Consider the following 23,109-nt stretch of genomic DNA (forward strand, 5'->3'; position numbering starts at 1 on the left):
CTGTGTGTGTCTGTGTGGTCTGTGTCTGTGTGTGTCTCTGTGTGTGTCTGTGTGTGGTCTGTGTGTGTCTGTGTGTCTGTGTGTGTCTGTGTGTGTCTCTGTGTGTCTGTGTGTGTCTGTGTGTCTGTGTGTGTGTCTGTGTGTGTCTGTGTGTGTCTGTGTGTCTCTGTGTGTCTGTGTGTGTCTGTGTGTGTCTGTGTGTCTGTGTCTCTGTGTGTCTGTGTGTGTCTGTGTGTGTCTCTGTGTGTGTCTGTGTGTCTGTGTGTGTCTGTGTGTGTGTGTCTGTGTGTGCCTGTGTTTGTGTGTGTCTGTGTGTGTCTCTGTGTGTGTCTGTGTGTCTGTGTGTGTCTGTGTGTGTCTGTGTGTCTGTGTCTGTGTGTGTCTCTGTGTCTCTGTGTGTGTGTCTGTGTGTGTCTGCGTGTGTGTCTCTTTGTGTCTGTGTCTGTGTGTGTCTGTGTGTGTCTGTGTGTGTCTCTGTGTGTGTCTGTGTGTGTGTGTCTGTGTGTGTGTCTCTGTGTGTCTGTGTGTGTCTGTGTGTGTGTGTCTCTTTGTGTGTCTGTGTGTCTGTGTGTGTGTGTGTGTCTGTGTGTGTGTGTCTCTCTGTGTGTGTGTGTCTGTGTGTGTGTGTCTGTGTGTGTGTGTGTCTCTGTGTGTGTGTGTCTGTGTCTGTGTGTCTGTGTGTGTGTCTGTGTGTGTGTCTCTGTGTGTGTCTGTGTGTCTGTGTGTGTCTCTGTGTGTCTCTGTGTGTGTCTGTGTGTCTGTGTGTGTCTGTGTGTGTGTCTCTGTGTGTGTCTGTGTGTCTGTGTGTGTCTGTGTGTGTCTGTGTGTCTGTGTGTCTGTGTCTGTGTGTGTCTGTGTGTGTCTGTGTGTGTCTCTGTGTGTGTCTGTGTGTCTCTGTGTGTGTCTGTGTGTCTGTGTGTCTGTGTGTGTCTGTGTGTGTCTGTGTGTGTCTGTGTGTGTCTCTGTGTCTGTGTCTGTGTGTGTCTGTGTGTGTCTCTGTTGTGTGTCTGTGTGTGTCTGTGTGTCTGTGTGTGTCTGTGTGTCTGTGTGTGTCTCTGTGTGTGTCTGTGTGTCTGTGTGTGTCTGTGTGTGTCTGTGTGTCTGTGTGTTCTCTGTGTGTGTCTGTGTGTGTCTGTGTGTGTCTGTGTGTGTCTGTGTGTCTGTGTGTCTGTGTGTCTGTGTGTGTCTCTGTGTGTGTCTGTGTGTGTCTGTGTGTGTCTGTGTGTCTGTGTGTCTGTGTGTCTGTGTGTCTGTGTGTGTCTGTGTGTGTCTGTGTGTCTGTGTGTCTGTGTGTGTCGGTGTGTCTCTGTGTGTGTCTGTGTGTGTCTGTGTGTCTGTGTGTCTGTGTGTGTCTCTGTGTGTGTCTGTGTGTGTCTGTGTGTGTCTGTGTGTGTCTGTGTGTCTGTGTGTCTGTGTGTCTGTGTGTGTCTGTGTGTCTCTGTGTGTGTCTGTGTGTGTCTCTCTGTGTCTGTGTGTGTCTGTGTGTCTGTGTGTCTGTGTGTGTCTGTGTGTGTCTCTGTGTGTCTGTGTGTGTCTGTGTGTGTCTGTGTGTGTCTGTGTGTGTCTCTCTGTGTCTGTGTGTGTCTGTGTGTCTGTGTGTCTGTGTGTGTCTGTGTGTGTCTCTGTGTGTGTCTGTGTGTGTCTGTGTGTGTCTGTGTGTCTGTGTGTCTGTGTGTGTCTGTGTGTGTCTCTGTGTGTCTGTGTGTGTCTGTGTGTGTCTGTGTGTCTGTGTCTGTGTGTGTCTGTGGTGTCTGTGTGTGTCTGTGTGTGTCTCTGTGTGTCTGTGTGTGTCTGTGTGTGTCTGTGTGTCTGTGTCTGTGTGTGTCTGTGTGTCTGTGTGTGTCTCTGTGTGTGTCTGTGTGTGTCTGTGTGTGTCTGTGTGTCTGTGTGTGTCTGTGTGTGTCTCTGTGTGTCTGTGTGTGTCTGTGTGTCTGTGTGTGTGTCTGTGTGTGTCTGTGTGTGTCTGTGTGTCTCTGTGTGTCTGTGTGTGTCTGTGTGTGTCTGTGTGTCTGTGTCTCTGTGTGTCTGTGTGTGTCTGTGTGTGTCTCTGTGTGTGTCTGTGTGTCTGTGTGTGTCTGTGTGTGTGTGTCTGTGTGTGCCTGTGTTTGTGTGTGTCTGTGTGTCTGTGTGTGTCTGTGTGTGTCTGTGTGTGTGTCTGTGTGTGTCTCTGTGTCTCTGTGTGTGTGTCTGTGTGTGTCTGCGTGTGTGTCTCTTTGTGTCTGTGTCTGTGTGTGTCTGTGTGTGTCTGTGTGTGTCTCTGTGTGTGTCTGTGTGTGTGTGTCTGTGTGTGTGTCTCTGTGTGTCTGTGTGTGTCTGTGTGTGTGTGTGTCTCTTTGTGTGTCTGTGTGTCTGTGTGTGTGTGTGTGTCTGTGTGTGTGTGTCTCTCTGTGTGTGTGTGTCTGTGTGTGTGTGTCTGTGTGTGTGTGTGTCTCTGTGTGTGTGTGTCTGTGTCTGTGTGTCTGTGTGTGTGTCTGTGTGTGTGTGTCTCTGTGTGTGTGTGTGTCTGTGTCTGTGTGTCTGTGTGTGTGTCTGTGTGTGTCTGTGTGTGTGTGTGTTCAGGCGAGACTCACGAGAGGTGAATTTTTTTATTTAAATCTTTTTTGCTGAGCCCTGGCCGGCTTGGCTCAGTGGATAGAGCGTCAGCCTGCGGACTGAAGGGTCCCGGGTTCGATTCCCGGTCAAGGGCACATGCCCGGGTTGTGGGCTCGATCCCCAGTGGGGGGCGTGCAGGAGGCGGCCGGTCCATGCTTCTCTCTCCTCATGGATGCTTCTCTCTCTCCCTCTCCCTTCCTCTCTGAAACCAATAAAGAAATACATTAAAAAAAAAAACACAGCATATAAATCTTTTTTGCTGAAAGAATCACATAGGTGTCCTTTCCCCTCACCCCCCCTTGACCCCTCCAGCCCGCCCTGTCCCCCACCCCGGCCCTCACCCCCCATTGTCTGTATCCACAGGTGATGCATCTACACAGACAAGGTTTTGGGTTGATCTCCTCCCACCCACCCGCCCTCCCCCGCCTTCCCTCTGAGATTCCGGACTTTGTTGGATGCTTCTATGTCTCTGGATCTATTTTGTTCATCAGTGTATTTGGTTCATTAGCTTCCACGTAGGAGTGAGATTAATGGGATCCGTGTCTCTCTCTGACCGGCTTGTGTCACGCAGCATCATACTCTCCAGGTCCCTCCGTGCTGTTGCGAATGGTAAGAGAATCCCTCCTTTTTCAGGGCTGTATAGTATTCCACCATGTCGATGGACCTCAGCTGTTTAATCCACTCGTCGGCCAATGGGCACTTGGGCTGTTTGCAGATCTTAGCGCTTGTCAATGGTGCTGCTATGGACAAAGGGGTGCATATGCCCTTTCTGATGGGTGTTTCTGGTTTCCTAGGATATATTCCCAGAAGTAGGATCCCTGGGTCCAATGCCAGGTCCATAATTAATTATTTGGGGAAACTCTATATTGTTTTCTTTCTTTTTTTAAAAAAAAAAATATTTTGTTGAATTTTTATTGATTTCAGAGAGGAAGGGAGAGGGAGATAGAAACATCCACGATGAGAGAGAATCATTCATCGGCCACCTCCTGCACGCCCCCCGACTGGGCATCGAGCCCGCAACCCGGGCCTGTGCCCTTGGCCGGGAATCGAACCCGGGACCCTTCAGTCCCCAGGCTGATGCTCCATCCACTGAGCCCAACCAGTGAGGGCTCATCATTGTTTTAATTGGCATCTCTCTGATGATCAGTGACTTTGAACAGTTTTTCATACGTCTCTTGGCCATTTGTTGAATTTTGTGTTGTTTTTTCTTAAATATTTTTATTGATTTCAGAGAGGAAGGGAGAGAGAGAGAAACATCCACGATGAGAGAGAATCATGCATCGGCCGCCTCCTGCATGCCCCCCCGACTGGGGATGGAGCCCGCAACCCGGGCATGTGTCCTGGGCCGGGAATCGAACCCGGGACCCTTCGGTCTGCAGGCCGACGCTCTATCCACTGAGCCACACCGGCTGAGGCCCAGTTGAGTTTTTAAAGCATCTCACCTAGAGCCGTGTTGTGTAATCGCCACCCCGATCTGGTTTCGACACCTTGTCATCACCCCCAAGAGGAAATCCGTCCCCAGGGGCCACCACGCCCACCCCGTCCTCCCCCCGGCCCCTGACAACCACCAACCCACCCTCTGTCTCTGCGTGGAAATGCCTGTTGTGAACGGTTCACACGAATGGAATCATGGGCCGTGTGAGCTTGAATGTCCGGCTTCTCGCTGTTTATCGATGTATCGGTCAGATGACTACTTACCTATCTATCTATTCTTGTCTACCTACAGGGTGTCCCAAAATTCACGCAAGAAGTCATTTTGATAGAAAGCACAGGTTTATAATGAAAAATTGTAAATTTTTTATTGATTCATCAAGTAGACAGTCTAGGGTTTATGGATGGAACAGCACATCGGGTCCATGGCCTCCCCGGCTCTGCTGGCACAGACGCAAACCTGCGGTCTCCATTGGTCTTCCTTGTCCCTGCTCCTGGGCCATCATTGGTCCTTGGTGATGCTGATCGAATCGAAGGGATTGACATCCAAGGGCAACAGATATTAGAATCTGATTCAATAAACCGAGTCAAATTAGGCTTTTATTTGTTGTTGTTGTTGTTGTCAATGCTCACGCAGAATTCAAATCTTGCGTGAATTTTGGGACACCCTTTATCTGACCATCCTGTGTTCAAGGCCCGTCCCTTCCACGATGTAGGGTCTGGTTATGTTCTAAACAGTCGCCAGGCCCGGCCGTGTGGCTCAGTGGTTGAGCGTCCACCTAGGAACCAGGAGGTCCCGGGTTCGATTCCCGGTCAAGGGCACAGGCCCGGGTTGCAGGCTCCATCCCCAGTCGGGGGCTTGCAGGAGGCGGCCGATCCATGATTCTCTCTCATCATGGATGGTTCTCTCTCTATGTCTCTCTCCCTCTCTCTTCCTCTCTGAAATCAATAAAAATATTATTAAAAAAGTCACCAGGATGGCGATTTAGCGAATATTGACCCAGGAAATCCATGACTGTCTATCTAGCTCCATTGTACAGAGTGTATAAGTATCTCTATGTGGCTATTATCTATGGAGTCATCATTTATTACAATCTATAGACTACCTATCATTAATCTAGAGCTATCATCTATTATCTGTAATCTATATCCACCTGTATGTCATCTTTCATCTGTATTGATCTATTTATCCACCAAATCTTTCATCTCTATCTATCATCTTCCATCATCTACCTATATCCATTCATCCATCCATCATCTATCTATCCATCCATCCATAGATAGACAGATGGATGGATAGATGATTGATGGATGAATGATGGATGGATGGATGGATAGATAGATAGATAGATAGATAGATAGATAGATAGATGAATGATGGATGGATGATGGATGGATGGATAGATAGAGAGATAGATAGATAGATGAATGATGGATGGATGATGGATGGATGGATAGATAGATAGATAGATAGATAGATAGATAGATGAATGATGGATGGATGATGGATGGATGGATGGATGGATGGATAGATAGATAGATAGATATAGATAATAGATAGATAGATAGATAGATAGAAATAGAATGGGATGGATAGAGAATAGAGTAGATAGATGAATGATGGATGGATGGATGGGTAGATAGATAGATAGACAGATGGATAGATGGATGGATAGATATATGATGGATGGATGGATGGATGGATGGATAGATGGATGAATAGATAGGTAGATAGATATAGATGATAGATAGATGATAGAATAGATAGATAGATAGATAGATAGATAGATAGATAGATAGAATGGATGGAATGATGGTGGATATCGATAGATAGATAGATAGATGATGAATGATGGATGGATGGATGGATAGATAGATAGATAGATAGATAGATGAATGATGGATGGATGGTTGGATAGATAGATAGATAGATAGATAGATAGATAGATAGATAGATGAATGATGGATGGATGGGTGGGTAGATAGATAGATAGACAGATGGATAGATGGACGGATAGAATGATAGATAGATGATGAATAGATGAGAGATTGATGATAGATAGATAGATAGATAGATAGATAGATAGATAGATAGATAGATGATAGATTGGTCGGCAGGGCATAGATGAGGCTCTTTGCCTGTTTTCTGGGCAGCCGAGGAGGAGGAGAGTAGGTCTCCTCTCTGAGCTGCTCTGTTTTCAAGTTGAGGAGAGGAAAACCCCAAACCACACAAGGGTGGTGCTCCCTGTGGGGGGCCCACAACCCCCAGGTCGCCTCAGGAGGAACCCACGTTCCACAATAAAGCAAGACCGTGATTTGGGAGCCCCTCCCCTGCAGGTGAGCCGAGACCCGAGGACTAAGGCAGCTTCTTGGGACACAGTCGGGCAGGGAGAGGGCTCCTCAGGAGGGTCCATCGGATCCCTGGTCCTCCTTGGGCTGAGTACCTCACCCGGGGCGCAGAGGGGACCCCAGCTTCCGTCCTGGAAGCCAATGGGGGTTCTCGATGGGCAGAGGGGGGAGCAGGAAAATGCCGAGTCAGGGCAGAGAATTCCCAATGGCCCCCCCAGTTACTAGCATCTGGTCATGGTCTGGTACATTTATCACCATCAACGGACCAATATCCGTACTCACTTCTGATCTTGGGCTGATACATGTTACCATCAATGGAACAGGGGATGTCTACTATCTATCTATCTATCTATCTATCTATCTATCTATCTATCTATCTATCTATCTATCTATCTATCATCTTCTACATTCTATTATCTATCATCTATCTATCTATCTTCTACCTTCTATTATCTATCTATATATCTATCTATCTATCACCTATCTATCTTCTATCCATCTACCATCGGTCATCTATCTATCTTCATATAATCTATCTATCTATCTATGTATCTATCACCTATCTATCTATCTTCTATATATTTATCTATCTACCTATCCTTATTCACATTTGATCTAGGTTTGATGCATTGACTATGATCAATGGGCCAATATCCTTACCAACATCTGATCTTGGTCTGATACATTTTTTATCATCGATGCACCAATAGCCTAACTCACATCTGATCTAGGTCTGATACATGTTACCATCAATGGAACAGGGGATATCTATCTATGAATCTATCTATCTATCTATCTATCTATCTATCTATCTATCTATCATCTATCTATCTACTTTCTACCTTCTATCATATATCTATCAATCAATCTACCTATCTATCTATCATCATCATCATCTACCTACCTTGTATTATCTATCTATCTATCTATCTATCTATCTATCTATCTATCTATCCTTACTCACATCTGATCATGGTCTGATACACTTTTTATCATCGATGGACCAACAGCCTTACTCACATCTGATCTGGGTCTGATACATGTAACCATCAATGGAACAGGGGATATCTATCTATCTATCTATCTATCTATCATCAATCATCTATCTACCTACCTTCTACCTTCTGTCATATAACTATCAATGTATCCATCCATCTATCTGTCTATATATCCATCATCTACCTGCCTTCTATCACCTATCCACCTTCTATCACCTATCAATGTATATATTATCTATCTATCTATCTATCTATCTATCTATCTATCTATCTATGTGTCTATTTGTCTGTCTGTCCATCATCTATCTATCTATCTATCTATCTATCTATTACCTATCATCTGTCTATCAAATCTATTTTTCTATCTATCTATCTATCTATCTATCTATCTATCTATCTATCTATCTAATCTATCCTTACTCACATCTGATCCTGGTCTGATACATCAATGGGGTGGACTCCCCGTACCGCCACCTTTTGGCCTTTTTAATCGTTGGATTTATCTTATTCTTGTTCATTTGTTTTGGTTAATCCTCACCTGAGGATATTTTCCCGCTGATTTTTAGGGAGAGCGGAAGGAAGAGGGAAAGACAGACAGAGAAACACGTTTCTGTCGCATCGATTGGTCGATTCCTATTCACGCGCCCAGACCAGGGGAGGAGCCTGCAACGGGGGTACGTGCCCTTGACCGGAATCGAACCCGGGACCCTTTGGTCCGCAGGCTGACGCTCTACCCACTGAGCCAAACTGGCTAGGGCCATTGACGTCTTCTCTCTCTCTCTCTCTCTCTCTCTCTCTCTCTCTCTCTCTCTCTCTCTGTCTCTTCCTGTCTCTGAAATCAATTAAAAATATGAAATATAAAAATATGAAAAAAGGGGCAGACAGCCAACTGGTCTACCAGTCGCTATGACGTGCACTGACCACCAGGGGGCAGACAATCGATGGGTCGACCAGTCGCTGTGACGTGCACTGACCACCAGGGGCAGATGCTCCGACCACTAGGTGAGCTTGCTGCTGGGTCCCCCTGATAGGGACTGAGCGAGAAGGCTGGACACGCCCTGGAGCCCTCCCGCGGCCCCTCCTCGCCCCGATGGTGCACCCGTGGGGTCCCTCGGTCTGGCCTGCGCCCTCTCGCCATCCGGGACCCCTCATGGGATGTCAGAGAGCCGGTTCCGCCCGATCCCACAGGCCAGGCCGAGGGACCCCACGTGTGCAGGAATTCGTGCACCGGGCCTCTAGTCAATGATGAGAGAGAATCATGGACCGGCCGCCTCCTGCACGCCCCACACTAGGGATGGAGCCCACAACCCGGGCCTGTGCCCTTGACCCGGAATCAAACCCTGACCTCCTGGTTCGTCGGTCGATGCTCAACCCCTGAGCCACACTTTCCGGGCGGTCTTCTCTCTGAACACAGTAAACATTGATGCAAATGCCCATGATACACAAAACATGACTATATTATTTTATTTTATTTTTTTTAAATATATATTTTATTGATTTTTTTTTTAGAGAGGAAGGGAGAGGGATAGAGAGTTAGAAACAGCGATGAGAGAGAAACATCGATCAGCTGCCTGTAATTATTTGTAATTAATAGTCCTAATGAAATGGCATAGCTATATGACCTAGGATGTATAGTAATAAATATTCATAATTAAATATTCCTAACTAAATTGCATAGCTGTATTATCTAGGATATATAGCAATAAGCATTTATAATTAAATATTCCTAGTTAAATTGCATAGGTGTTTGATCTAGGATGTATAGTAATAACCATTTATTAATAAATATTTATAATTCAATTGCATATATGTATTATCTAGGATGTATAGGAATAAGCATTTATAATTAAATATTCCTAATTAAATGGCATAGCTATATGATCTAGGATGTATAGTAATAAATATTCATAATTAAATATTTTTAATTAAATTGCATAGCTATACTATCTAGGACATACAGTGATAAGCATTTATAATTAAATACTTATAATTCAATTGCATAGGTAGGTATATGACCTAGGATGTATAGTAATAACTATTCATAATTAAATATTCCTAATTAAGTGGCATAGCTATATGATCTAGGATGTATAGTAATAAATATTCATAATTAAATATTCCTAATTAAATTGCATAGGTATATGATCTAGGATGTATAGTAATAAATATCCATAATTAAATATTTATAACTAAATTGCATAGGTATATTCTCTAGGATGTATAGTAATAAATATTCATAATTAAATATTCCTAATTAAATTGCATAGGTATATTCTCTAGGATGTATAGTAATAAATACCCATAATTAAATATTTATAACTAAATTGCATAGCTACATTATCTAGGATGTATAGTAATAAGCATTTATTAATAAATATTTATAATTCACTTGCATAGCTGTATTATCTAGGATGTATAGTGATAAGCATTTATAATTAAATATTTATAATTCAATTGCATAGGTATATGATCTAGGATGTATATTATAATTAAATAGTCCTAATTAAGGGGCATAGCTATATGATCTAGGGTTTATAGTAATAAACATTGATAATTAAATATTTACAATTAAATGGCATAGCTGTATTATGTAGTATATACATTCATAAATATTTATAATTAAATATTTATAATTCAATTGCATAGGTTTATTCTCTAGGATGTCTACGTAGTACAATAATGAATGAATGGTTAGATAGTGAATAATGTATAATTAATGTGCATTGCTATCTTATAGGTGATTATCACAGTAATTCAGGCGCAAACGCCACGTAGCGCGGACGCGCGCCCACCTGGCCGGCAGGTGGATCGGGTCGCAGGGAGATGGAGGGGGAGGGGAGGGAGGCAGCGATTTGCGCAGGCGCAGTGCGGACCCGGGTCCAGCCCGCCCCTACCCCCCCGGCCCCCGCCGGAAGTCCCGCCTCTGGGGGCGGGGCCGGGACCGCGAGGCGCAACCTGGAGCCGCCGCGCGGCCGCTTCCGCCGGCCCGGGCGCCGGAAGCGGAAGTGCGTCACCGGGGGCGGGCCGCGGCGTTCCGTCGGGGGCACTTCCGGCGGACGGTGGCGGCTCGGGGCGGGAGGCCGCGGCGGCGGAGGCGGCGGCGGGGACCAGGGCGCGGCGGCGGGGGACGCAGGCGGAGCGCCAGGCCGGTGAGGCGCCCGCACCCGCTTCCTCCGCGGGCCGGCCGGGGCGGGGGTCACCGGGCGGCGGGTCGGGGCCGGGGGCTGCGGGGCCGGAAGGGGCGGGGGTCACCGGGCGGCGGGTCGGGGCCGGAAGGGGTCGTGGGGTCTCCGGGCGGCGGGTCGGGGCCGGAAGGGGTCGTGGGGTCTCCGGGCGGCGGGTCGGGCCGGAAGGGGTCGTGGGGTCACCGGGCGGCGGGTCGGGGTCGGGGCCGGGCCGGGGCGGCGAGTCCGGAAGGGGCGGGGCCTCGGGGTCCCGGGGTCCGAGGGCTGTGGGTGTCGGGGTTCTGGGTCTTTGGGGTCCGGGGTCCGAGGGCGGTCGGGGCCTCAATGACTGGCGTCCGGGTCCTGAGGGTCTTGGGGTTCAGGGGGTACTGAGGGTCTGGGGGGGCCGGGGTCAGGGCGGCCGTGGTTACCGAGGGCCTGGGCGGGCTTGGGGGTGTTTAGGATCTTGAGGGGCCGGGGTGCTGAGAGTCTTGGGCCGCAGGGACTGAGGGTCGGAGATTAAGGGGGTGCTGAGGGTTTAGGGGGGTTTAGGGGTTACTGAGGGCATGGGGGGATTAAGGGGTACAGAGGGTCTGGGGGATTAGGGGTTACTGAGGGTTTAGGGTGGTTTAAGGGTACTGGGGGTTTGGGGGGTACTGAGGGTTTAGGGGGCTTTTGGGGATACTGAGGATCTGGGGGTTTGGGGGGTACTGAGGGTTTAGGGTGGTTTAGGGGTACTGGGGGTTTGGGGGGTATTGAGGGTTTAGGGGGGTTTTGGAGATACTGAGGGTCTGGGGGTTCATGGGGTACTGAGGGTTTAGGGTGGTTTAAGGGTACTGGGGGTTTGGGGGGTACTGAGGGTTTTGGGGATACTGAGGGCCTGGGGGTTCAGGGTACTGAGAGTTTAGGGGGGTTCAGGGAGTACTGAGGGTTTAGGGGGGTTTAGGGGTGTGGGGGGTTTGGGGGGTACTGAGGGTTTAAGGGGGTTTTGGGGATACTGAGGGTCTGGGGGGTTCAGGGGGTACTGGGGGTTCAGGGGTTACTGAGGGTCTGAGGGTTTAGGGGGGTCTGAGGGTTTAGGGGGGTTTAGGAGGTTCCGAGAGTCTTGGGGGCCTGGGTGACCCCGGGATCCTGGGCAGTCGGGGAGCCTGGGTTCGGGGGTCACGGAGGCAGAGGCGGAGGTTCTGGAGGGTCAGGGGTGGGGGTTTGGGGGGATCAGCGCTGACCTGGCCGGCGGGGGCCTGCGTGTGGGTTGCCATGGAGACCGCGGGGCAGCGTTAGCTGCAGGAGGCGGGGCCAGGACCTCACGGTCTGGAGAAGCGGGTCCTAGGGGTTATGGGGGGAACCAGGGCCCAGATGGCGGGGCGCGATGAGGGGGGCAGAGGCATTAGGGAGGCGCCCGGGGACTGGGCTTCCAGGGGCGCCAGGGGGTGGGGGGCAGGGCCAAGGGCTGCTAGGGAGACAGGGTGGTGCCAAGCGCCGGGTCCTGTGGGGGGTCCTGTGGGGCGCCCCGCGGGGAGGCCTGGGGTCCCTCAGACCCCCACTCTGCACCCCCACTTGCACCCCTATTCTGCTCGACTCCTGATGGGCCTCGCCCTCCACCTGCGTCCCAGGGCTGGCGCCTCGGGACCTGTCCCGGCCACGGGCGGTGGGCAGATGGGGGACCCCCCACCAGCTGTCCGGGGACACTTGGGCCCCAGGAGCTCCGACCCGCGGGGAGGGCGCCCCCAGCGGGTGGGAGGAGGGGCCCAGCCGGGAACCTGGGCCAGAGAGAGCTTGTGTGTTTCTTTTCTGCATTTTGTTGTTTTTAAATGTTTTTATTGATTTCAGAGCAGAAGGGACAGGGGAGAAGAGAGACACATCCCTGATGAGAGAGAATCACGGACCGGCTGCCTCCCGCGCGCCCCCTACTGGGGGTTGAACCCACAACCCGGGCCTGTGCCCTTGACTGGATTCGAACCCAGGACCCTTCAGTCCGCAGGCGGACGCTCTATCCACTGAGCCACACTGGCCAGGGCTTTTTTTTTTTTTTTTTCTTTTGGTTAATCCTCACCGAGGATATCTTCCCGTTGATCTTTAGAGAGAGTGGGAGGGAGGGGAAGAGACAGAGAGACATCGATGGGTTGCCTCCCGCAGGCCCCCGACCAGGGCTGGGCATCGAGTCTGCAACCAGGGTACATGCCTTTGACCCTGGACCCTTGGCGGGAATAGAACCCGGGACCCTTCCGTCCACGGCTCCGGCCGACGCTCTTACCGGCTGAGCCAAACCGGCCGGGGCGAGAGGTGGTTTATCAGCAGGAAACTTCTGTTTCATCCATGCCAACGCCAGGCGGCCGCCTGCCACACCCTCCCAGGGGCCGGGGCCCAGGGCCCAGCTGAGTCCCTTCTCCAGCTGGCTTCCAGCACCTTCCAGGGAGCGAGGCGGGTCTCACGCCCAGGTCGGTGCGGATGGAGGCGCAGACGCTGGGCTGTTTTCAGTAGCAGTGCAGGTCTGTTTGTCCCTTTCCTGGCGACAAGAGCCATCTCAGCGCTGAGGGCCCTTGCTGAGGGCCACACCCCTTCCTCGGACACGCTGGAGAAGCGGTCTTGGTTCTCCTCCCCAGCCTCCCGAGCTGACCGCTGTGGCCCTCGCCAGTGTGGCTCAGTGGATAGAGCATGGGCTGCGGACTGAAGGGTCCTGGGTTCGATTCCCGGTCAAGGGCACATGCCCAGGTTGCAGGCTGGATCCCCAGTGTGGGCTGCGCAGGAGGCAGCCGGTCCATGCTTCTCTCTCATCATTTTTTTTAAAAAATATATTTTATTGGTTTTTCACAGAGCGGAAGGGAGAGGCATAGAGAGTTAGAAACATCGGTGAGAGAGAAACATGGATCAGCTGCCTCCTGCACACACCCCACTGGGGATGTGCCCGCAACCCAGGTCCATGCCCTTGGCCGGAATCGGACCCGGGACCCTTGAGTCCGCAGGACAACGCTCTATCCACTGAGCCACACCAGTTTGGCTCTCTCATCATGGATGTTCCTCTCACCCTCCCTCTCCCTTCCTCTCTGCAATCAATAAAAATATATTTAAAAACACACACACAGAAAACTGACCACCTCGTCCGTCTCAGGCCCCAGGTCCCGGGCGGCTATGGCCGCGGCCACCATCGTGCACGACACGTCGGAGGCGGTGGAGCTGTGCCCGGCGTACGGCCTCTACCTGAAGCCCATCACCAAGATGACCATCAGCGTGGCCCTCCCGCAGCTGAAGCAGCCGGGCAAGTCCATCTCCAACTGGGAGGTGATGGAGCGGCTGAAGGGCATGGTGCAGCACCACCAGTTCTCCACGCTGCGCATCTCCAAGAGCACCATGGACTTCATCCGCTTCGAGGGCGAGGTGGAGAACCGCAGCATGGTCAAGGCCTTCCTGGCCCGCCTGGACGGCAAGACCATCAAGCTCAGCGGCTTCTCCGACATCCTCAAGGTGCGGGCCGCCGAGTTCAAGATCGACTTCCCCACCCGCCACGACTGGGACTCCTTCTTCCGCGACGCCAAGGACATGAACGAGACGCTGCCGGGCGAGCGGCCCGACACCATCCACCTGGAGGGGCTGCCCTGCAAGTGGTTCGCGCGGCGGGAGGCCGGCGCCGAGAAGCCCAGCGAGGACGTGCTGGTCCGCGTGTTCGAGAAGTTCGGGGCGATCCGCAACGTGGACATCCCCATGCTGGACCCCTACCGCGAGGAGATGACGGGGCGCAACTTCCACACCTTCAGCTTCGGGGGCCACCTCAACTTCGAGGCCTACGTGCAGTACAGCGAGTACGCCGGCTTCATCCAGGCCATGAGCGCGCTGCGCGGCATGAAGCTCATGTTCAAGGGCGAGGACGGCAAGGCGGTGGCCTGCAACATCAAGGTGGGCGGCCTCCCGCCGGGGCCTGCACGGTCTGGGCCGCGGAGTCCGGGTTCAGGCGCAGAGAGACGGGCAGTCTCCGCTGGGAATTGTGCAGAATCCGCCGCCTGCACGCCTGCACCCCGTAACCGTGGGCACCGGCCTGGGGGGGTGCAGGGGGGGAGGTGGAGGGGCGGGTCCTGGGCGTGGTCAGCGGGATGGTGGGCCCCGGGGGCAGGAGGAGAAAATTGTCTCGTAAAAGGAGCAATTTTTTTTTTTTAATCTTTCTTGATTTCAAAGAGGAAGGGAGAGGGAGAGAGAGAGATACGTTAATGATGAGAGAGAATCACGGACCGGCCGCCTCCTGCGCGCCCCCCACTGGGGATGGAGCCGCACCCCAGCCTGTGCCCTGACCGGGAATCGAACCGGCCGCCTTTTGGACGATGCTCAACCCCTGAGCCACGCGCTGGGCCCGGGGCGGCGTCCTACCGCTCGGCGAGGGGAAGGCAGGGGATCGGCTCGGGCGAGTTCGTCCTCCCCCACTGGACGGGGGCGTCGTGGTTGGGGCTCATCCGGAGCCAGACCCTGGGGTTCCGGCCCGATCCCGGTGGGGCGCTCCCGCGTGGAGAGGGCCCCGTCCATCTGGCGGTCGGAAGGGGGGTGCACCTGCCTGCAGGGCCACGCCCCCCCCGCACGGGGGCCCGGGCCGCGGTCTCTCCCCCTGACGCGCGCTCCCCGCAGGTCTCCTTCGATTCGACCAAACACCTGAGCGACGCCTCCATCCGGAAGCGGCAGCTGGAGCGGCAGAAGCTGCAGGAGCTGGAGCAGCAGCGGGAGGAGCAGAAGCGGCGGGAGAAGGAGGCGGAGGAGCGGCAGCGGGCGGAGGAGAGGTGGGCGGGCTGCGTCCGTGCGTCTGTGCGTGCGGGCGGGCGTCCGTGTGCGTGAAGGCGGGCGTCCGTGTGCGTGAAGGTGGGCGGGCTGCGTCTGTGCGTCTGTGCGTGCGGGCGGGCGTCCGTGTGCGTGAAGGTGGGCGGGCTGCGTCTGTGCGTGCGGGCGGGCGTCCGTGTGCGTGAAGGCGGGCGGGCTGCGTCTGTGCGGGCGGGCGGGCGTCCGTGTGCGTGCAGGTGGGCGTCCGTGTGCGTGAAGGTGGGCGGGCTGCCTCTGTGCGGGCGGGCGGGCGTCCGTGTGCGTGAAGGCGGGCGTCCGTGTGCGTGAAGGTGGGCGGGCTGCGTCTGTGCGGGCGGGCGTCCGTGTGCGTGAAGGCGGGCGTCCGTGTGCGTGAAGGCGGGCGGGCTGCGTCTGTGCGGGCGGGCGGGCGTCCGTGTGCGTGAAGGTGGGCGGGCTGCCTCTGTGCGTGCAGGTGGGCGTCCGTGTGCGTGAAGGTGGGCGGGCTGCCTCTGTGCGTGCAGGTGGGCGTCCGTGTGCGTGAAGGTGGGCGGGCTGCCTCTGTGCGTGCAGGCGGGTGTCCGTGTGCGTGCAGGCGGGAGGGGCTGCCTCTGTGCGTGCAGGCCGGCGTCCGTGCGCTCGGGCACCGCGGCTGCTGGGGCCTCGGTGCAAAGTGCGCGCCTGGTCCTGCCCCAGAGCTCAGGCCGGAAACAGCAGGAGGGCGAGGCGAGGGGGCAGTGGCCGGTTTCAGGGCGAATCGTGCTCCGGGGGGACCTGCCCGTTCCCTCGGGGCCGGAGCCGCCGGGGCCTCCTCGGCCGGTTCACCCGCGGCTGTGCTGCTGTGACGTAAACACCGCGAGCCTCGCTCTCCCGGCTCTGGGGGAGCAGAGTCTGCGTCTCCCGTCCCCGCCGCTGCCTGTTGGGCGGAGCCCGTGGCCTGTGTGTGCGGGTCTGTCTCTGACGGGGGGGGGGGGGGCGGGGGGGGGGGGGTTCCTTCCCGACCAGCCTGCCCGCTTGTCTCTCCGTGGAGCCCCGTCCAGGCTCGTGGTGCAGACGCAGCCTCTGTCCTTGAGCCCCACGCTGGGGGCCGGGCGGGCGGAGGGGGGGGGGTAGGAGAGGCCCTGAGCCGGGAGCCCGGCGTCGCACACAGAGCCGTGCGGGCGCTCGCCCTGTCCCTGGTGGGTCCCGCCCGGGGGTGGGGGGGGGGCGGAGGCGGGCGCTCCCTGGGTCGAGCGTCAGCGCTGGGCTCGGCCTGAGGAGGCCGCCCAGCTGTGTCCCCGTGACCCCGCGGTGACCCCGCGTGTGCTGTCCTCCCGCGTGACCCGACCCGGCGTCTGGAAAGCTGCTCGGGCCTTGGGGTCAGATGCAGACTGGGGGGGGAGGGGGGCGGCGGGGGGGGGGGTGAGGACAGAGGTTCAGGCCCCGGCAGTGCTGGGCCTGCGGGCGGGAAAGGCCTGTGCTTCCTGCGGGGGGGAGGGGGGAGGGGGGGAGGGGGACGGGGGGTGCTCAGTCCGGCCCAGGGCTGTGGTCCGGCCAGGATGGCCCTGTCCTGTCCGGCAGAGCCCCGGGCGCCCGCGTCTGCCCGCGTCACGGGTGTGGGAGCTGCGGTTAATGGGAACAGGCAGCACCTGCGGCTCCCGCTCTGGGCGTCGGGCCGGACCTGGGCCGGGCCTGTGGTTGGAGCGGGGCCGGGCCTTCCTCCTGCCGGGGCCTCGGACGTTCCTCCGGCGCCCGGGCCGTGCGGAGGGCCCACTGCCGGCTCTGTGGCTCGGACCCCACTCGCCCCCGCGCCCCCGGCAGGGACAGGCCCTGGGCGGGGGTCCCCCTGAGCTCCGGGCCGGTGACCGCGGCTCCAGTCCTGGGCCTTGAGTGCGAGGGAGGCCTGGGCGCGCCCCACTCTGCCCGGCTCCTTCCTGGTCTTCAGGGGTCTGGCTCCCACGCCCTCACCCCGAGCTGTTCCCCTCACGGCAGCTCCCGGGGGCCTCCCTGTTCCCCTCAGGGCAGCTCCCGGGGGCCCCGTGCCCTGTCCGCCTGGAGCACCTCGGTCTTGTCACCGTGGCCCCGACCGTGTGATCATCTCAGAGCTGAGGAGCGGAGGCGGGTGCTGTGCAGGGGCCCCGGGCTTCCCGGGGGTCGCAGGCCGTGCTGGTCGCATTGGGTGCTCATGGCAGGGATTCCCTCTGCCCAAAGCTTGGTGGAGCTGCGCTGTTTGGCAGTGGATTTTATTTCAGAAAAAAGTCGCTGCCTCCAGGGAGCCTCCCAGGATTTCCCTGAGACACAGGTTCTGGTGCCTCAGGGCACCCCGCCCCCCCTCCCCCCCCCAGCGAGTGTCCCCGGCTTCCTGTCATTGTGGGTTTGCTAGAACCTCATACGGACGGGACCCTATGGTGCGTGGTCCTGGGCGTTCCGTATTTCCCCTCTGGAAGGCTTCCAGAACGTTCCTTGCGGCTGTGTACAGCGGGGTTTCCTTCCTCCTCTCCGGGTGCCAGGCAGCCTCTGAGCCCAAGATGGGGAATGAGTCCCCCTGGGAGCCCGGGATGGGGGATGTGTCCCCCTGGGAGCCCGGGATGGGGGATGTGTCCCCCTGGGAGCCCGGGATGGGGGATGAGTCCCCCTGGGAGCCCGGGATGGGGGATGTGTCCCCCTGGGAGCCCGGGATGGGGGATGTGTCCCCCTGGGAGCCCGGGATGGGGGATGTGTCCCCCTGGGAGCCCGGGATGGGGGATGAGTCCCCCTGGGAGCCCGGGATGGGGGATGTGTCCCCCTGGGACCCCGGGATGGGGGATGTGTCCCCCTGGGAGCCCGGGATGGGGAATGAGTCCCCCTGGGAGCCTGGGATGGGGATGAGTCCCCCTGGGAGCCCGGGATGGGGGATGTGTCCCCCTGGGAGCCCGGGATGGGGGATGTGTCCCTCCGGGAGTGCTCTGGCATTTTAGGGGACCTTCCTTTCGAGGTGGGAGCCTGTCCCCGCCCTGTTGGGGGCTCCCCACCTGCACAGATGTGTCTTGTTCAGCCGACACCTTCATGATGTCAGCCCGTGGCTCCCTCTGCAGGGCTCCAGGTTTCGGTCTCACGTAGCCAGACAGACTGTCCCTGAGGGACCCCACCTGTGCGTGAGCTGCCTCCCGGGTCCCTGGCTGCGAGGGATTTGGGGTGAAGGGTCCCTGGGCTGCGAGGGATTTGGGGTGAAGGGTCCCTGGACTGCGAGGGATTTGGGGTGAAGGGTCCCTGGGCTGCGAGGGATTTGGGGTGAAGGGTCCCTGGGCTGCGAGGGATTTGGGGTGAAGGGTCCCTGGGCTGCGAGGGGTTTGGGGTGAAGAGCTGACAGGGTGAATCGCATGAGCACCTGCCGTTCCCACTGGCTTTTTGTTTTTTGTGAATCTTCACTGAGGACATTTTCCCATTGACTTTAGGGAGAGAGGACGGGAGGGGAGCGTGAGAGAGACACAGATGAAGGAGGGAGACATCCGTTGGTTGGGCCGCGGCTGTGGATGGAGCCTGCACCCCAGGCCCCTGCTTAGAGCAGCCCCCGGTCGAGCCGGGTGCCCGCCTGCCCGGCCCTGCCCGACGGCCCCGCGTGTCCGTCCGTCCGTCCGCACAGGAAGCAGAAGGAGCTGGAGGAGATGGAGCGGGAGCGCAAGCGGGAGGAGAAGCTGCGGCGGCGGGAGCAGAGGCAGCGGGACCGGGAGCAGCGCCGCAGCCAGAAGAAGCTGGAGAAGCTGCAGGCGGAGGAGCAGCGGCAGCTGCAGGAGAAGGTCCGGCTGGAGGAGCGGCGGCTGCTGCTGGCCCAGCGCAACCTGCAGTCCCTGCGGCTGCTCACCGAGCTGCTGGGCCGCGCCAAGGTACCCGCCGGGTCCGTCCGCCTGGGGGCCTCTGGGCGCTCGCGCCGGTGCCACACTCCCCCGGGCCTGGTGGGCCCCCCGGCAGGAGGAACGGGCTCCCACCGAGGGTGACCCCGCCTGGCGTGTGGGTTCCTGCCTCCTTCGGTTCCAGACTTGGGAGCTGGGGCAGCTCTGAGTCGTGTCTCCCCGTTCCGGCCTCCTGGGTGCAGGCCAGCGGCCTGGGGGCGGCCAGACCCAGGGGCACATGAGCCCCGGGACGGGAGCAGTGGGCACGCAGCCCTCGGCCCCCCGGGCAGTGCTGTCCGGTGCACAGCGTCCACCTGTCAGGCCACCAGGCCTCGCCCTGACCCTCCAGGCCAGCACCCCGGGCGGCCGAGGCCTGAGCCAGGTTCCCAGGGAATGGATCGCGGAGCCTGGCCGCCCCTCCATCCTCCAGAGCTGGGTCGGGAGGTCTTGCCGGTGCCGGTGCCGGTGCCGGTGTCGTGGACGGGACGAGCCTCAGGCCCAGAGCCTCCGCGCGCCTCCTGGAGGCCCCGTCACCCCGGAGCTGGGCCCCTCCGGCCGCAGACGCACAGGCGAGCCCAGGCAGCCGCGCCCCGTCCGCCTGGCACGGGCGACCCCCTAACCTGTTGTCTAATTACAGTGTTAAGGCCCCGGGAAGGACAATGGCAGGCGCGCTGAGGCTGTGGCGGCTCGGTCCTTATTTCATGGTGAATATTGAAGACACGGACCCAGCCAGGCCCGGCGCGACCCGCGGCCTGGGCGGCCTGTGTCTGCGTCGCCAGCTCCCGGTTGCGGCGAGCGCGCGCGCGGGGGCCTGGGCCACCCCGAGACGCCCGCCCGCCCGGGCCGTGCCGAGCAGCTTTGCCGTGGGGTGTGCAGCTCGCCCCGGCGGACGCATGACCGCCGGGTGTGGCGGGGACGGGTGTCGCGCCGGCACCCCAGGCCTCGGGGGTCTGCGAGCCCCACGCCGCCCCGCGCGTGGGGCGGGTGCGGGCCCCGCTGAGGCGCCCCTCTCCCCGCAGGCGGCGAAGCTGCAGGAGCAGGAGCAGCGGGAGCAGGACCTGCGGCGGCAGCAGCTGGAGGAGCGGCGGCGGCTGCAGGAGGCGGAGCTGCGGCGCGTGGAGGAGGAGAAGGAGCGCGCGCTCGGCCTGCAGCGCAAGGAGCGGCAGCTGCGCCAGCGCCTGCTGAGCATCCTGCTGAGCCGGAAGGCGGACGACCCACAGGCGCCCGACGAGCTGGGCGTGGCGCCCGCCGACCTGCTGCAGCCCATGCTGGACATCCTGCAGTCCGTGTCCGCCGGCTGCGTGAGCGCCGCCGCCCAGCTGCTCCCCGGAGCCGCGAGGGAGGGCCCGCGGCGGCCCGAGGCGGAGGCCCCGCCCCGGAGCATGAACGGGAACGCCGGCGAGGACGCCCCCGGCCGGGACCCGCCGCCCCCGCGCCCGGCCGCCCCCGACAGCGCCTCCCCGGAGAAGGAGAAGCGGTGCCCGGCCGTGCTCGCCTGCATCCCCGACAACAACCAGCAGCCCAAGGGCCCGCCCGCCGCCTGCGAGCCGCGCAAGGACGCCCTGTCGGAGCTGGACAAGTGCAACCGCGAGCCCAGCGCGGGCGAGGGCCGCGCCCGCGGGGACCCGGGCGGGGAGGACCGGCGCCCCCGGGAGGAGCGCAGCGGGTCGCGGCGCGCGGGCAGCCGGGAGGACGGGCGGCCGCGCAAGGAGCGCCGGTCCCACAAGAAGCGCTCGCACCAGGACGGCAGCCCGCACCGGCGCAGCGCCAGCCCCGCCCACGCGCGCGCACGCAAGTCCCGCAGCAAAGACCGCTCCGGCCACCGCGAGCGGAGCCGCGACCGCAGGGGCAGCTCCGGCCGGAAGCGCAGCCGCCACCGCCGCAGCCAGAGGTCCCGCTCGGGCTCCCCCCGGTCCCCGGGCCGGCACCGCAGCAGCTGGGACAGGTAATGCCGGGCGAGGCCTGCCCGGTCCGGCCCCGGGAGATCGGGGCCCACGGAGCCTCCCGCTCCTCCCGCTGCCTCGGAACCGCGTCCCAGGAGCCTCTGGGGACGAGGGCGGTGTCGGGAGCCCCTTCACCCACGACAGGCGGCCGTGGACCCCCCGGACCGTCAGCCCGAGTCCCCTGAAGACTTGGATGGACAGCGCCCGCCCGGCCAGGCCGTGCCTGCGGGGACGATCCGCGCCACCGTGCGCCACGCTGACCCCACGGGACGGGCGGCAGGCAGAAGCCCATCCTCCCAGCGCGGCCCTGACCCCCACCCGGCCACTGTGCGCCACGCTGACCCACCCCACGGGCAGGGCCGGGGCGAGCGGTCACCGTGGGGACGCCAGGGCTCCGGCGCGGAAAGAGAAAGCCTCGCCCGCTGGTGTTCGCTTTTGTTTCCGTGATGTTCACGCTGGGCAGCGCCGCGGCCGGGACAGCGAAAGCCGGTGACTTTGGCCGGGAAGTCACTGGACGCGGGGAGTCCGGCTCGGCCGATCAGCGCGGCCTCGCAGGCTGTGGGCCGGCTCCTGCCCTCCCTGACCACGGGCTCCAGGAAACGCTGGGGAAGGTGGTTGGCCACCAGCTGGGCTCCTAGTCAAGGTTCGCGTGTGTGGTTTTTTTTTTTTTTTTTTAAAGAAGCCGTTTTTGCTAAATTATTTTTACTCGGAAACGTTTCGCGCCGACCTGAGGCCGCCGCCTCGTTCCGCTTTTATAACCGGCGGGCTCTCCGGGAGGCGCGCACATCCTCGGACGCGGCTGTTCCGTTTGGTTTGGGGAGAGGGCGTTTGCATTTTTATGGTGAAATAAACTTTTCCAATGAACTTCTCTGCTTGCTTTGTTGTAGTTCTTTCACCTGAGCCCCGGTCAGTGTCTTTGAAACTGATAGGAATCGCTTTTCCTAGAAGCGCTAATTCGCAGGGGTTGGTTGGGTTTTTTTTCCTCTAAATATATTTATACTATAGGCGGGGTTCACGAAATTAGTACCAGGGGACGGGGGCGAGAGGTCCCTCAGCCCAGCCTGCGCCCTCTCACAATCCTGAACGCTGGCTTCTAACTGCTCTCCTGCCTGCCTGATCGCCCCTAACCACTCTGCCTGCCTGATCGCCCCTAACTGCTCTCCTGCCTGCCTGATCGCCCCTAACTGCTCTCCTGCCTGCCTGATCGCCCCTAACCACTCTGCCTGCCTGATTGCCCCTAACTGCTCTCCTGCCTGCCTGATCGCCCCTAACTGCTCTCCTGCCTGCCTGATCGCCCCTAACTGTTCTCCTGCCTGCCTGATCGCCCCTAACCACTCTGCCTGCCTGATCGCCCCTAACTGTTCTCCTGCCTGCCTGATCGCCCCTAACCCCTCTGCCTGCCTGATCGCCCCTAACTGTTCTCCTGCCTGCCTGATCGCCCCTAACCACTCTACCTGCCTGATCGCCCCTAACTGCTCTCCTGCCTGCCTGATTGCTCCTAACTGCTCTCCTACCTGTCTGATCGCCCCTAACTGCTCTCCTGCCTGCCTGATCGCCCCTAACCACTCTGCCTGCCTGATCGCCCCTAACCACTCTGCCTGCCTGATCGCCCCTAACCACTCTGCCTGCCTGATCGCCCCTAACTGCTCTCCTGCCTGCCTGATCACCCCTAACTGTTCTCCTGCCTGCCTGATCGCCCCTAACCACTCTGCCTGCCTGATCGCCCCTAACTGCACCACTCTGCCTGCCTGATCGCCCCTAACTGTTCTCCTGCCTGCCTGATCGCCCCTAACTGCTCTCCTGCCTGCCTGATCGCCCCTAACTGCTCTCCTGCCTGCCTGATCGCCCCTAACTGCTCTCCTGCCTGCCTGATCGCCCCTAACTGTTCTCCTGCCTGCCTGATCGCCCCTAACTGTTCTCCTGCCTGCCTGATCGCCCCTAACCGCTCTGCCTGCCTGATCGCCCCTAACTGCTCTCCTGCCTGCCTGATCACCCCTAACTGCACCACTCTGCCTGCCTGATCACCCCTAAC

General features: G+C 58.1%; 1 protein-coding gene across 1 annotated transcript; it reads left to right on the plus strand.

Annotated features, from left to right (window-relative positions):
* The first annotated feature begins 10,446 nt into the window (after positions 1–10,446).
* On the plus strand, positions 10,447–21,226 carry AKAP17A (A-kinase anchoring protein 17A). Its single transcript, XM_036311128.1, has 5 exons — positions 10,447–10,519; positions 13,644–14,425; positions 15,143–15,291; positions 18,888–19,128; positions 20,154–21,226. Exons 2-5 carry the CDS (start codon positions 13,664–13,666, stop codon positions 21,081–21,083), a joined length of 2,082 nt encoding a protein of 693 aa, XP_036167021.1. The 5' UTR covers positions 10,447–10,519; positions 13,644–13,663; the 3' UTR covers positions 21,084–21,226.
* Positions 21,227–23,109: the final 1,883 nt, after the last annotated feature.

Source organism: Myotis myotis, unplaced genomic scaffold (assembly GCF_014108235.1).
Source record: "Myotis myotis isolate mMyoMyo1 unplaced genomic scaffold, mMyoMyo1.p scaffold_m19_p_50, whole genome shotgun sequence".
In the NCBI taxonomy this organism is placed as follows: domain Eukaryota; kingdom Metazoa; phylum Chordata; class Mammalia; order Chiroptera; family Vespertilionidae; genus Myotis; species Myotis myotis.